General features: G+C 31.4%; 2 protein-coding genes across 3 annotated transcripts in view; both read right to left on the bottom strand.

The window, feature by feature from the left end:
- LOC142352972 (ubiquitin domain-containing protein UBFD1-like) overlaps nucleotides 1–477 on the bottom strand; it is an 86,558-nt gene extending 86,081 nt beyond the window's left edge. For both annotated transcript variants that reach the window (XM_075405135.1, XM_075405137.1), the window contains exon 1: nucleotides 468–477. The gene's annotated coding sequence lies outside the window, so the exon portion shown is untranslated. The remainder of the gene's footprint in view (nucleotides 1–467) is intronic.
- Nucleotides 1–14,745, bottom strand: part of LOC142352970 (uncharacterized) — a 33,980-nt gene that overhangs the window by 11,616 nt on the left and 7,619 nt on the right. The window contains exon 2 of the mRNA XM_075405133.1: nucleotides 2,419–2,673. Within this exon, the coding sequence (XP_075261248.1) occupies nucleotides 2,419–2,673 (255 nt within the window). The remainder of the gene's footprint in view (nucleotides 1–2,418; nucleotides 2,674–14,745) is intronic.

Here is a 14,745-nt window from a genome sequence, read left to right as displayed (position 1 = left end):
AACTCATTAGCTGTTTTATTTTTCGCTCAATTTACCTCTATGGTAACGAACTTCGATTAACTTCGAGTGCCTGCCAAACAGTTTGAACTGACCTCCTCGTTATCTGTTGGAAAAGTTGGCTAAAAAACGGAATAAAAATGTTTTGTTTCGGAAAGGTATCATAAAGTTAAACTTTGAATAGAACAAAAACGCGTCTGAGTTGACATTATTCTTCACAAACTTCACAAAACGGGTGATAAAAACAAAATAGCTCGATTTAAACAAACGTCAAAAAACTCAAAAAATAGAGCACAGCTTTGGCGTTAAAAATTTCTTAAGTACTTAATTTATATTCCCAAAGGCTTCCAAAACAGTCCTAAAGAGCAAATTATTCCCTGACAAAACAAGTCCCAGGCAAAATTATACAGTGAAAGCAGACAAAATAGGCCGAAAGAATTATCGTAAAATGAAAAAAATAATCTCTAAGCATTTAATAAGCAAAATCTATGATTTGAGCTTGTAAATGCATTGTTTTTAATTGATATGAATTAAGATTAAGCCGGAAATTTGGTTCGAAATACATATTTTGGGAAGAATTGTGCTTTAATCAGCTTTTTATTTTTTTCAACTACATACATTCATATACATAACTCAAGGAGTTGGTTTGGTAATTGCTGTGCATATGTTTGATTTCATGAATAATTGGAACTATTTTGTCAGGGACGATTTTTCCTTGGCATATTTTGCCATCCGGGGCTGTTTTTCTGGGACTGCTTCGTGATTTTGACTGAGACTGCTTCGGACCAAAAAATTTTGTAAATTGCATGTGTTGAGCTTAACCTAAAAGTTATGAAGAAACTGACAAAAGGAAACGAATAAAAACAGACGTTCTTGGTCTAGAAGATCCTCAAAATAAAAACGCGATATATTTTCCCAAATCCTTGACGCCATCAAAACAAAAAAAACTAGATCAATTGTATTTTAACCAATCGTAACAACCACCACACTGTAGACTTCTGCATAGATCAAAACCTTTAGAAAGCACTAAACTATTTAAAAACCGATTATTAAAGATTTCTCACAAGTCTTAATCCTTTTTTCATTAAAAAGAACTGGAAAAAAGTCGATACCAAACAAAGTTGACAAGTGTACAAGAATTGTGAATGTAATATCAATTAACTCAGTTAATTAAAAAAACAGTTTTTGTCAATGATGACAACCAGGAGCATCCAGAATGATATAATTGATGAAAAAAATATTCTGTGCAAAAATACTGAACAAATTTTTTATTAATAAAAATAACCAGAAGAACAGATAAAAGTAGCTGGGGAAAATTATGAAAACATCGAGTTTTTATGAGAGTAAAACAGACGCTTGAGGAAAAAAGCTAGAAATCACAATAGCATAATACTCTTGTAATTTGTAAAAGAAGTAGTGAATAACAAGGCAGAAGATTAGACAACTGATTTGAAAAAAAAAAAACGATCCTGAAGCAGGTCTTGAAAAATTTATGATTTTTCTGCGAGGTTAGGGAGAAAATTGGGACAAACTTTTCTTTCATAAAAACCGCTAAATATGGAAAGCCGACAACAAAAAGCGTTTTTGGGTCATTTTCTAGGACGAGACAAAATAAAGAAGAGGGAGCAACACAATAATGCACATCAATGATGCTCAATTGGATTGGCGAATATTTCTTTCAATCAACATTTTGCGAGTCAACCAAACAACAGATAACAAATATTATAACAGGTTTTTTCTCAATTAAGTTACTAAATTTTCTGACTAGATTTATATTTTAAGACTAGGTTGGAGAATTCTGTGATACCTACAACCTAACACAAGCCGTCTTGTTATACGCACACCGTGGCACAATTATAATGTGCCACGGTGTGCGTTTTAACTCTAATTAATAAATGAGAGTTAAAAAATTTAGATTTGCAACCTTAAAGTGATGTTCATAAATTTAAATAGATCATCTTATGTGCATCGCATCAATTAAGTTACTAAGTTTTCTGACTAGCTTTATATTTTAAGACTAGGGTTGGAGAATTCTGTGATACCTACCACCTAACACAAGCCGTCTTGTTATACACACACCGTGGCTCAATTTGAATAAATGAGAGTAAAAAAATTAGATTTTCAACCTTAAGATGTTTATAAATTTAAATAGCTCATCTTATGTGCATCGCTTATCAACAATCCCGTATCAACGCTCGCCTTTTCACCCAATTCACTTTACCCCATTGTGTTTTGGGAAAGGGTTTTGAGATGAAAACTTTGCCAGGGAGGAGATAAAGTGGTGAAATAATATGGATGTGTTAAATAAACCGGGGTGGAAAGAAGCAGAACTCCAGCGCTTGTTAACATCACCTTTCCATGTTTATGATGAAAACCAAAATAGTTGGAGGGGGGATCAAACTGCTGGTGAATTAAGCATACCCGATGTGTTAAGTTGGCTGGCATTGGGATCGGGAGATTCAACTTTCTGTTCAGCTTCGTTCTCTTTCTTATTGTGACTCTTCTTCTCTTTCTTGTTCTTCTTTTTCTCCTCTTTGCTACTCTTCGATGATTTCTTCGCTTGTTGGGCAGCTACATCTTCGCCAGCTTCGGTAGGTGATGTGGGTGACTTGGGTTCTGAGCCTGGGGATGAGAAGACGGCAGTTTTGAATCGGGAAAAGAGACCCTTCTTTTTCTCTGAAATAAAAAAAAACAACTTAAACAAATCACCACTTTCTGGCCGCAAAATGCGGTCTTCCCATTATAGTTCCTACTCACAGCCACTCGTGAGAATCGATATGAAACGGGGACCTGAGATCAAATTGCCAGCAACTATCACACATTAAGATACTAGTCTATGGCGAATAGAAACCACAAATACTTATACCAGAATCAAGAAAATTTAAAATCATTTCAAATTGGAATACACACATTTAGAGGTTAACAAATCAACAAGAAAGTCAGTTAATCCACAAAAATTAATAACGTTTTTTTAACTAATCACTTTTCCTGATTTATTAATTGAGTAGATTAAAAAAACATTTAAATTATACAAATTGCAGTTTAGATTTAAAAAATCAAGAATAAAAACAACGCAACTTCACCTTGAAAGTTTTGATATTTTCTTCAAGTATTACAACAGAAAGAAGGATATATAGTTTGCACTCAGTAAGGCAATTCGGAAAAATAAGGCAAGTCTTTTTCAGAATTAGAAATAAAGTGAATTTTAAAAACTAACTATTCAATTTCAAGACAAGTGCGATATGCTTAGGTGACAAAAACTTTAAAATTGTCGCAAAATGTGAATACCCAATATCAATTTCTTCCAAAAACTACTTAGAATAATACAGCTCTTTCATTGAAAGAACTCATTGTTGCTATTGCCAGCAGATGCAGATTGTAACTCTTTAAAAAAACACTTTCGAATAAAACATTAAAAAAACAGAACTGAAATTAATCAGAAAAACAGCCGAATGTTCAAAAAAACAAACAGCTGATTCTAATGACAAAATTTTGAAATAAATTGAAATTTTCAAAAGCTCGCAAATGATGGATTGAAAAAAATAGTCTAAACATCGAATGTTGAAATTGAAATAGAACAAACTTTATGATTTCGGTGTAAATGATTCAACAAATATTTTAAATATTTACCCCCATTTGACTCCAAATCAGCCGTTCCAGAGACTAAAAATTAGCAAATAAGAAAGCAGATAATTAAAAAAAATCTTTCCCTTCTCGAGTTCATTCGGGATATATTACAATAAAAAAGAAAAATTAATATACATGACCACGCTTTAGCTGAACTGAAAAAATCAATTATTTCTATTTGTCAAAAAATTTGACAAAATAAGATATCTGAAAAATTCCGGTGAGCCTGACTGTAAAAAAGATATTAAAAAAATTTAAAAACGCATAAGTTTCATGATGAAAAAAAAAATGTCAACGTACACTAAAAAGAACCTGGAAACAAATTGGTTTTTCGCGGACCAAAATCGTGAACCAATTATTTGAACTCAGATCATTTCATCAATTGAGAAATAAAATGGTTTTACTAGGAACTCTAAAACAATTCATTCTCAAGATAAAGGAAACCTTCCATTAAAAGTCAGGAAGCTATCTATGCAACAATAAAACAAATTGAAAGCGACCCAAAAAAAATAAAGCGGAAAATGTACTGCAATAATTTCGAAACCGTACCACCCGTTAAAAAATCAATGAAAACAAACATTACCATTTACAAAATTGCCAACACATCTTTTTGCAAATTTTTTTGAAGTTGAATGAAAAAGATTAATCCTAATTTCGTTTAATTAAAATGAGTAAATATGATTAGTAGTCAAACTACCGTTGATCGCAAGAGCATACAAATTTTACTCAATGGAAGCAAAAAAAACACATGTTACATCAAATACACTCAAATCAATTATCCGATACATTAATTACCAATAATTCTAAACTTAATTTAGTAAAATACTTATTTAAGAACTCTATTAACTTCTGTAGCCGACATATGGCCGAAAACAATAATGAACCATTTTCAAATTGCGAACAAAAAGCAGAAAAATAGACTTTGGTGCATGACTGACTTCATTTGACAAAAAAAAACCTCCAACAAAAATTCGTTAGAGAAACCATAAAGACAATAAAACAGTGGTTAAAAGCAATTTTTTGTCGTTCAAATAGACAACTGACAGAATAAGCACTAAACAAATCTTACATCTTAGTAATATTAAAATAGTTTTTAATTTTTAGATGTCTACATCGGCTATAACCGGCATCTATAGAAATTATCACACATCTATAAAAGAACTAAAAAATAAAACAAATGAGGACTAAATCACAAATAATATTCAAAACAGCTGGTCAGCGTTAAGGTTGCTTCGCAATATCCCATGTTCTGCAAACCATATTGCATAATACACAGGACTTCGATTTTTTTAACACCGTGTTTATCGTAGCTAATTCTTCCGACCCAATTTAGTGCGGGAGGAACAATATGCTGAATTGTCTTTTGTTCAGTTAATATTGGCCAATCGATATATTCATCGGAGACAGCTGTGAGTGGTATCATTAGAAATCCCTTAAAGCAAAGAAATTAAAAATTTTGAATTTCGTTTTTTATTCAGTTATCGAGGTTTAAAATTTTCTGAACATTCTAACATATCCGTTGTTTTTGTTCAAGTTTTCGGGAATTAATACTCAATTTTTCTTCAGTATTTTTTTCAAAAAAAATATTAATAAAAGAAAAGCGATATTGGTTCTGCCTATAAACACAGAGGAGGGTTGTTGAATCCAACAATTAAAGCAAATTTCATCAACAAAATTTTTTCGAAGTTGCACAAATAAGCTTCTTCAGACAACTTTGTTCAAGTTTTCAAAAAGTATAGATCTAAAAACTGCTAATACGGTTTTGATTAAAACGTAGAATAGCCCTGGTTTTGCTTCCGCTTCCTATAAGAGTGTTCTGGATTAAAAATTTTTACCCGTTTTTCCACCAAAAAACAATCATGATGCAAAAAGCATCATCATTTTTTAATGATATATTGAAATTTTTGTTGTCAAATTACATATTTCGATAACCGTTGTAACAAATACTCATTACAATGTTAGTTACAGAACAATTGTTTCCTATCCAAGGTCAATAACCGACAGCTCATATTTACGCTGAAATGAGGCCCGCTGATCCTGTTCTAAGATTTCAGTGAAAAAAAATCATGGTTTTTATTTGAATTCTACTGTTATGCCCGCATTTGTTGTTTTTGCAGTCTTACGGCTGATAAAACATCCAATTTGCTTCCCTAAAAGGTATAGAAAAACCTACATAATGCTTTCAGTTATGTGCTTCTTATATCTTTGAGTATACTTCATTTAAGAAAATCTCATTATATTTTTCAAAAATTTTTAAATTCAATTCTTAACACTGTTTACATAGAATGAAATTTTTATCTTTCTAGTGACTATAAAATTGCAAGAAGGGTTTCATGGCTTTGATACAACGAGTTTTCATAAAATTTTTTTGACTTTGGACGTTTGCAAGTTTTTAAGTTTTTTTTATTGCTTTGACAAATCAACACTTTAAAAACAGGTCCCATTGGCTATAAAACAATACATAATTGAACATATATAAGGTTTTTACTGATTTACGTATGGTTTCAGCAGCTTTGAACCCGTTTTTTTCCGCAAACGATAATTGAATTTTTGCCGTTCTTTTTGTAGTGTTATCACATATCCTGGATAAAGTCAGGTCCTAATGGCTTCCTTTTGAGTTATAAATGAACGAAATTAATGACATCAGTTGACAACTAATGGTTTTTATGACATTAATCATTTTCCAAAAACATAAAAGTAATTTTAGCTTTTTAAACTCTTCTTTCTATTTTTGCCTACTTTTGCATTAGTCTCATTAAGGACATCTCACATATCGTTTCCAGTAACAAAAAATGCGGTTTTTTGAGTTTCAGGAGTTATAAGAATCAAAGGATGCTATTGTAGGGTTCCTATTGAGCGCTCTTTTTCGAAAGAGACATTGTTTTTTCATCGTCATTATAGTATATTGATGTTATTTCATTTCATAGTCTTGTCTTTTAGTTTCGATAATGACCAGTCTGATAGGCGCTCTAGTTTGGCATATATAAATTGCTGAGTGGTTTTGACTTTCCAAGAGTTTTTTAAAAATCATTCACCCATTATTTTCGAACAGTGCACGAAAATTTTTGATCTCTTAAACATTTGTTAAAAATTTATGTCAAATATAAAGACAAGCAGAATTAAAAAAATCATATGAGAACGCCCATTACCAAGCCTTTTTGTTCCCGTTAGGATTGGGCTTTTTCCGTCTTTTTTTGTTACTAGTCATTACAAATACTCATTACTATGTTAGTTCCAGAACAATTGTTACCTATCCAAGGTCAATTACCGAGAGCTCATATTTACGTTGAAATGAGAACCGCAGATCCTGTTCTAAGATATCAGTGCAAAAAATTATGGTTTTTATTTGAATTCTTCTGTTATGCCCGCATTTAGTGTTTTTGCAGTCTTATGGCTGATAAAACATCCAATTTGCTTCCCTAAAAGGTATAGAAAATCTACATAAAGCTTTCAGTTATGTGCTTCTTATATCTTTGAGTATACTTTATTTAAGAAAATCTCATTATATTTTTCAAAAATTTTTATTATCAATTCTTAACACTGTTTACATAGAATGAAATTTTTATCTTTCTAGTGACTATAAAATTGCAATAAGGGTTTCATGGCTTTGATACACCGAGTTTTCGAAAAATTTTTTGACTTTTGCAAATTTTTTATGTTTTTTTATTGCTTTGACAAATTATCACTTTAATAACAGGTCCCATTGGCTATAAAAGAATACATAATCGAACATATATAAGGTTTGTACTGATTTACGTATGGTTTCAGCAGCTTTGAACCCATTTTTTTCGCAAACGATAATAGAATTTTTGCCGTCCTTTTTGTAGTGTTATCACATATCCTGGAAAAAGACATGTCCCAATGGCTTCTTTTTGAGTTATAAATGAACGAAATCAATGACTTCTCCAACAGCTCATATATATTTACGTTGAAATGAGGCCCGCTGATCCTCTTCTAAGATTTCAGTGCAAAAAATCATGGTTTTTATTTGAATTCGTCTGTTATGCCCCCATTTGTTGTTTTTGCACTCTTAGGGCTGATAAAACATCCAATTTGCTTCCCTAAAACGTATAGAAAAACCTACACAATGCTTTCAGTTATGTGCCTCATATCTTTGAGTAAACTTTATTTAAGAGAATCTCATTATATTATTCGAAAATTTTTAAATTTAATTCTTAACACTGTTTACATAGAATGAAATTTTTATCTTTCTAGTGACTATAAAATTGCAATAAGGGTTTCGTGGATTTGATACAACGAGTTTTCATAAACTTTTTTTGACTTTGGACGTTTGCAAATTTTGAAACTTTTGCAAAGTTTTTTTTATTGCTTTGACAGATTATCACTTTAATAACAGGTCCCATTGGCTTTAAAAGAATACATAATTGAACATATATATATAAGGTTTTTACTGATTTACGTATGGTTTCAGCAACTTTGAACCCGTTTTTTTTCGCAAACGATAATTGAATTTTTGCCGTTCTTTATGTAGTGTTATCACACATCCTGGATAAAGACATGTCCTAATGGCTTCTTTTTGAGTTATCAATGAACGAAATTAAAGACTTCAGTTGACAACTAATGGTTTTCATGACATTAAAGATTTTCCAAAAAAATGAAAATAATTTTAGCATTTTAAACTCTTCTTTCTATTTTTGTCTACTTTTGCCTTAGTCTCAGTAGGGACAGCTCCCATATCGTGTCCAGTAACAAAACATGCGGTTTTTTGAGTTTGAGGAGTTATAGGAATTAAAGTATGCTATTGTAGGGTTCCTATTGAGCGTTTTTTTTAAATAGACAATGTTTTTTCATCGTCATTAATGAGATTGTTGTTATTTCATTTCTTAGTCTTGTCTCGTAGTTTCCATAATGACCAGTCTCATCGGCGCTCTAGTTTGGCTTACATAAAGTGGTGCGTGCTTTTGATTTATCAAGGGTTTTTCAAAAATCATTCACCCATTATTATCGAACAGTGCATGAAAATTTTTGATCTCTTAAACACTTTTTAAAAATTTATGTCAAAAATAAGGACAATAAGAATTAAAAAAATATATGAGAACGCCCATTACCACGCCTTTTTGTTTCCGTTAGATTAGGCTTTTTCCGACTTTTTTCCAAAATCACAAGAGAGCAGCGTAGTAAGTCGGAAGACAAAAAACTGTTATGAGCATAAAGAGAGCCTAAGATATATTCAATCAGCAATGGTCTCAAAAACCCAGATCATGGAATCATAATCAAGGAAAAAAACAAGAAAAACTAGTTACAATAAGTTATAACAATTGAATAGAACTTTTGATTCTTCAATTTTGCATGTCTTATGTTGCTAGCTAACGCAAATGCCTGTTGGTAAATCAGTGGAATGCATAACATTATAACATATCCGTTGTTATTGTTCACGTTTTCGGGAATTAATACTCAATTTTTCCTGAGTTTTGCTTTTAAAAAAATAATACGAAAAGCGATATTGGTTCTGCCTATAAACAAAGAGGAGGGTTGTTGAATTGTTTGATCCCACAATTAAAGCAAATTTCATCAACAATTTTTTTTTTCGAAGTTGCAAAAATAAGCTTCTTCAGACAACTTTGTTTTCAAAAAGTTTTCAGAAAGTATAGATCTAAAAACTGCTAATACGGTTTTGATTAAAACGTAGAATAGCCCTGGTTCTGCTTCCGCTTATTATAAGAGTGTTCTGGATTAAAAATTTTTACCCGTTTTTCCACCAAAAAACAATCATGACGCAAAAGACATCATCATTTATTAATGATATATTGAAATTTTTGTTGTCAAATTACATATTTCGATAACCGTTGTAACAAATACTCATTACAATGTTAGTTACAGAACAATTGTTTCCTATCAAAGGTCAATTACCGATAACTCATATTTACGTTGAAATGAGGCCCGCTGATCCTGTTCTAAGATTTCAGTGCAAAAAATCATGGTTTTTATTTGAATTCTACTGTTATGCCCGCATTTGTTGTTTTTGCAGTCTTTTTGCTTCCAATTTGCTTCCCTAAAAGGTATAGAAAAACCTACATAATGCTTTCAGTTATGTGCTTCTTATATCTTTGAGTATACTTTATTTAAGAAAATCTTATTATATTATTAGGAATTTTTAAATTCAATTCTTAACACTGTTTACGTAGAATGAAAATTTTATCTTTCTAGTGATTATAAAATAGCAATAAGGGTTTCATGGCTTTGATACAACGATTTTTCATAAATATTTTTTGACTTTTGGACGTTTGCAATTTTTTAAGTTTTTTTTAATGCTTTGACAAACTATCACTTTAATAACAGGTCCCATTAGCTTTAAAAGAATACATAACTGAACATATATAAGGTTTTTACTGATTTACGTATGGTTTCAGCAGCTTTGAACCCGTTTTTTTTCCGCAAACGATAATTGAAATTTTGTCGTTATTTTTATAGTGTTATCACATATCCTGGATAAAGTCAGGTCCTAATGGCTTCCTTTTGAGTTAAAAATGAACGAAATTAATTACTTCAGTTGACAACTAATGGTTTTCATGACAATAAAGGTTTTCCAAAAAATGAAAATAATTTTAGCTTTTAAAACTCTTCTTTTTATTTGTCTACTTTTGCCTTATTCTCATTAAGGGCAGCTCCCATATCGTTTCCAGTATCAAAACATGCAGTTTTTTGAATTTGAGGGGTTAGAAGAATCCAATGGTGCTATTGTAGGGTTCCTATTGAGCGTTTTTTTAAAACAGACATTGTTTTTCCATCGTCATTAATGTATATTGCTGTTATTTCATTTCTTAGTCTTGTCTCGTAGTTTCGATAATGACCAGTCTCATCGGCGCTCTAGTTTGGCATATATAAATTGCTGAGTGGTTTTGAATTTCCAAGAGTTTTTAAAAAAATCGAACAGTGCATCAAACAGTCATTATTTTCGAACAGTGCATGAAAATTTTTGATCTCTTAAACACTTGTTAAAAATTATGTCAAATATAAAGACAAGCAGAATTAAAAAATTATATGAGAACGCCCATTACCACGCCGTTTTGTTCCCGTTAGATTGGGCTTTTTCCGTCTTTTTTTGTTACTACTCATTACTATGTTAGTTCCAGAACAATTGTTACCTATCCAAGATCAATTACCGAGAGCTCATATTTACTTTGAAATGAGAACCGCAGATCCTGTTCTAAGATATCAGTGCAAAAAATTATGGTTTTTATTTGAATTCTTCTGTTATGCCCGCATTTAGTGTTTTTGCAGTCTTATGGCTGATAAAACATCCAATTTGCTTCCCTAAAAGGTATAGAAAATCTACATAAAGCTTTCAGTTATGTGCTTCTTATATCTTTGAGTATACTTTATTTAAGAAAATCTCATTATATTTTTCAAAAATTTTTATTATCAATTCTTAACACTGTTTACATAGAATGAAATTTTTATCTTTCTAGTGACTATAAAATTGCAATAAGGGTTTCATGGCTTTGATACACCGAGTTTTCGAAAAATTTTTTGACTTTTGCAAATTTTTTCAGTTTTTTTTATTGCTTTGACAAATCATCACTTTAATAACAGGTCTCATTGGCTTTAAAAGAATACATAATTGAACATATATAAGGTTCTTACTGATTTACGTATGGTTTCCGCAGCTTTGAACCCGTTTTTTTTCGCAAACGATAATTGAATTTTTGCCGTTCTTTATGTAGTGTTATCACACATCCTGGATAAAGACATATCCGGCTTCTTTTTGAATTATAAATGAACGAAATTAAAGACTTCAGTTGACAACTAATGGTTTTCATGACATTAAAGGTTTTCCAAAAAAAATGAAAATAATTTTAGCATTTTAAACTCTTCTTTCTATTTTTGTCTACTTTTGCCTTAGTCTCAGTAGGGACAGCTCCCATATCGTTTCCAGTAACAAAACATGCGATTTTTTGAGTTTGAGGAGTTAGAGGAATTAAAGGCTGCTATTGTAGGGTTCCCATTGAGCGTTTTTTTTTAAAAAATAGACATTGTTTTTTCATCGTCTTTAATGTATATTGTTGTTATTTCATTTCTTAGTCTTGTATTGTAGTTTCGATTATGACCAGTTTCATCGGCGCTCTATATTGGCATAAATAAATTACTGAGTGGTTTTGATTTTTCAAGGGTTTTTCGAAAATCATTCAACCATTATTTTCGAACAGTGCATGAAAATTTTTGATCTCTTAAACAGTTGTTAAAAATTGTGTCAAATATAAAGACAAGCAGAATTAAAAAACTATATGAGAACGCCGATTACCACGCCTTTTTGTTCCCGTTAGATTGGGCTTTTTCCGTCTTTTTTTGTTACTACTCATTACAAATACTCATTACTATGTTAGTTACAGAACAATTGTTACCTATCCAAGGTCAATTACCGAGAGCTCATATTTACGTTGAAATGAGGCCTGCTGATGCTGTTTTAGGATTTCAGTGAAAAAAATTATGGTTTTTATTTGAATTATTCTGCTATGCCCGCATTTGTTGTTTTTGCAGTCTTATGGCTGATAAAACATCCAATTTGCTTCACTAAAATGTAAAGAAAAACCTACATAATGCTTTCAGTTATGTGCTTCTTATATCTTTGAGTATACTTCATTTAAGAAAATCTCATTATATTATTGAAAATTTTCAAAATCAATTCTTAACACTGTTTACGTAGAATGAAATTTTAATCTTTCTAGTGACTATAAAATTGCAATAAGGGTTTCGTGGATTTGATACAACGAGTTTTCATAAACTTTTTTTGACTTTGGACGTTTGCAAATTTTGAAACTTTTTTTATTGCTTTGACAGATTATCACTTTAATAACAGGTCCCATTGGCTTTAAAAGAATACATAATTGAACATATATATAAGGTTTTTACTGATTTACGTATGGTTTCAGCAGCTTTGAACCCGTTTTTTTCGCAAACGATAATTGAATTTTTGCCGTTCTTTTTGTAGTGTTATCACATATCCTGGATAAAGACATGTCCTAATGGCTTCTTTTTGAGTTATAAATGAACGAAATTAAAGACTTCAGTTGACAACTAATGGTTTTCATGACATTAAAAAAATTTTCCAAAAAAACGAAAATAATTTTAGCATTTTAAACTCTTCTTTCTATTTTTGTCTACTTTTGCCTTAGTCGCAGTAGGGACAGCTCCCATATCGTTTCCAGTAACAAAACATGCGGTTTTTTGAGTTTGAGGAGTTATAGGAATTAAAGTATGCTATTGTAGGGTTCCTATTGAGCGTTTTTTTTAAATAGACAATGTTTTTTCATCGTCATTAATGAGATTGTTGTTATTTCATTTCTTAGTCTTGTCTCGTAGTTTCCATAATGACCAGTCTCATCGGCGCTCTAGTTTGGCTTACATAAAGTGGTGCGTGCTTTTGATTTATCAAGGGTTTTTCAAAAATCATTCACCCATTATTATCGAACAGTGCATGAAAATTTTTGATCTCTTAAACACTTTTTAAAAATTTATGTCAAAAATGAGGACAAGCAGAATTAAAAAATTATTATGAGAACGCCCATTACCACGCCTTTTTGTTTCCGTTAGATAAGGCTTTTTCCGTCTTTTTTCCAAAATCACAAGAGAGAGCAGCGTAGTAAGTCGGAAGACAAAAAACTGTTATGAGCATAAAGAGAGCCTAAGATATGTTCAATCAGCAATGGTCTCAAAAACCCAGATCATGGAATCATAATCAAGGAATAAAACAAAAAAATTAGTAACAATAAGTTATAACAATTGAATAGAAGTTTTGATTCTTCAATTTTACATGTCTTATGTTGCTAGCTAACGCAAATGCCTGTTGGTAAATCAGAGGAGTGCATAACTTGTGCGCTCGCAGATCGTTACAAATTTAATGTAGCCTACGGTTAGAGTCTAGGTCCCTTAACATAGAGGTCGCGGGTTCCAGCCCGTCTGGGATACTAACAGACATAGATACTACGTGGCTTTGATACAAGTTTTCGTTTGATTTTTGGACATTTGCCAAATTTTTAGGTTCTTAATGTTGTCTTGTCAACTTATCAAACTAAAGAGTGGTCAAAAATCACAATAATGGTGTTAAAAAAGCGCAATGTTTATTGTTTTAGTGAAAAGATTATGGTTTTAACGTCTTTTACACCGTTCACAAAGTTTTATTAAATGTTTGATTTTTGCCTGTATTTGTTCTATATGCAGTTGTATGACATACTCTGGATAATAACAGGCCTCTTCACATAACTGAGCTTATTTATAGACTTCAGTTAATAGCTAATGGTATTATTGACCCCGAAAAAGATGTTTTGAAAAATTTAAACGACCTTTTCCCCGATTTTTGTTCTTTCTGTTGACAACTTAAACATACTGTCACTAAACACAAGTTTCAACCACTTCCTGGTGAAGCAAAAAAACCGTCTTTAACACTGTGTTTTTGAAATGTGTTTTATGTCGTTCAAACGATGTGTTTCAGTATTCTGATTTCCTAATAATGTTCAATGCTTGTGGTTCCTTTTGTTGTCTTTTTCGCATAGTTTCTCCAAAATCAGGGCCCACTGATTTTCAAACATGACCCAATTGAACACTCATAATCTTTTCAGTCGACATCTTTTGGTGTTAATGGCTTCAAAAATGTTTTTGTAAAAGTTTTCGGAAATTTGAGTTCTGCTAATGAGAGCTGCAATGGGTTTCCTAAGAACTTATAAGCTGATCTATCTAGTTTTTAATAGTTGATAATTTATGGCTGTTATTTTGCAAAATACTTGCTTAAAAAAATCAGTGAATTTTTATCCTTTTCCATTCTTAATCATATCCCTGTCATTTGGTAGCATATTATTACTAAACACAGACTACATCTTCTTTCCAGAGAAATATTCAAATTATATACCAGTTGGTTTTTAAATTGAAGGTTCTATGGCTCTGATTATTCAAATTTTTGTGAAAGATTTGTGATTTCTGCATATTTGCCCCTTTTTCAGTTCTTTGTTTTTTTTCTCGTCACATATCAACAATAATGACGGCTCATATTGGCTTTGAGAGAAATTGGGCACATACAATGTTTTCGTAGAATACCTCTTGATTATAACGGCTTCGACGCCATTTTCTCCCAAAGTTCAAATGATTTTTTGATTTTGGGATTTATTT

Source organism: Convolutriloba macropyga, chromosome 14, assembly GCF_964194025.1.
Source record: "Convolutriloba macropyga chromosome 14, txConMacr16.3, whole genome shotgun sequence".
Lineage (NCBI taxonomy): Eukaryota > Metazoa > Xenacoelomorpha > Acoela > Convolutidae > Convolutriloba > Convolutriloba macropyga.
The sequence above is the reverse complement of the archived record's forward strand: the minus strand, read 5'-3'. Positions and strand labels throughout refer to the sequence as shown.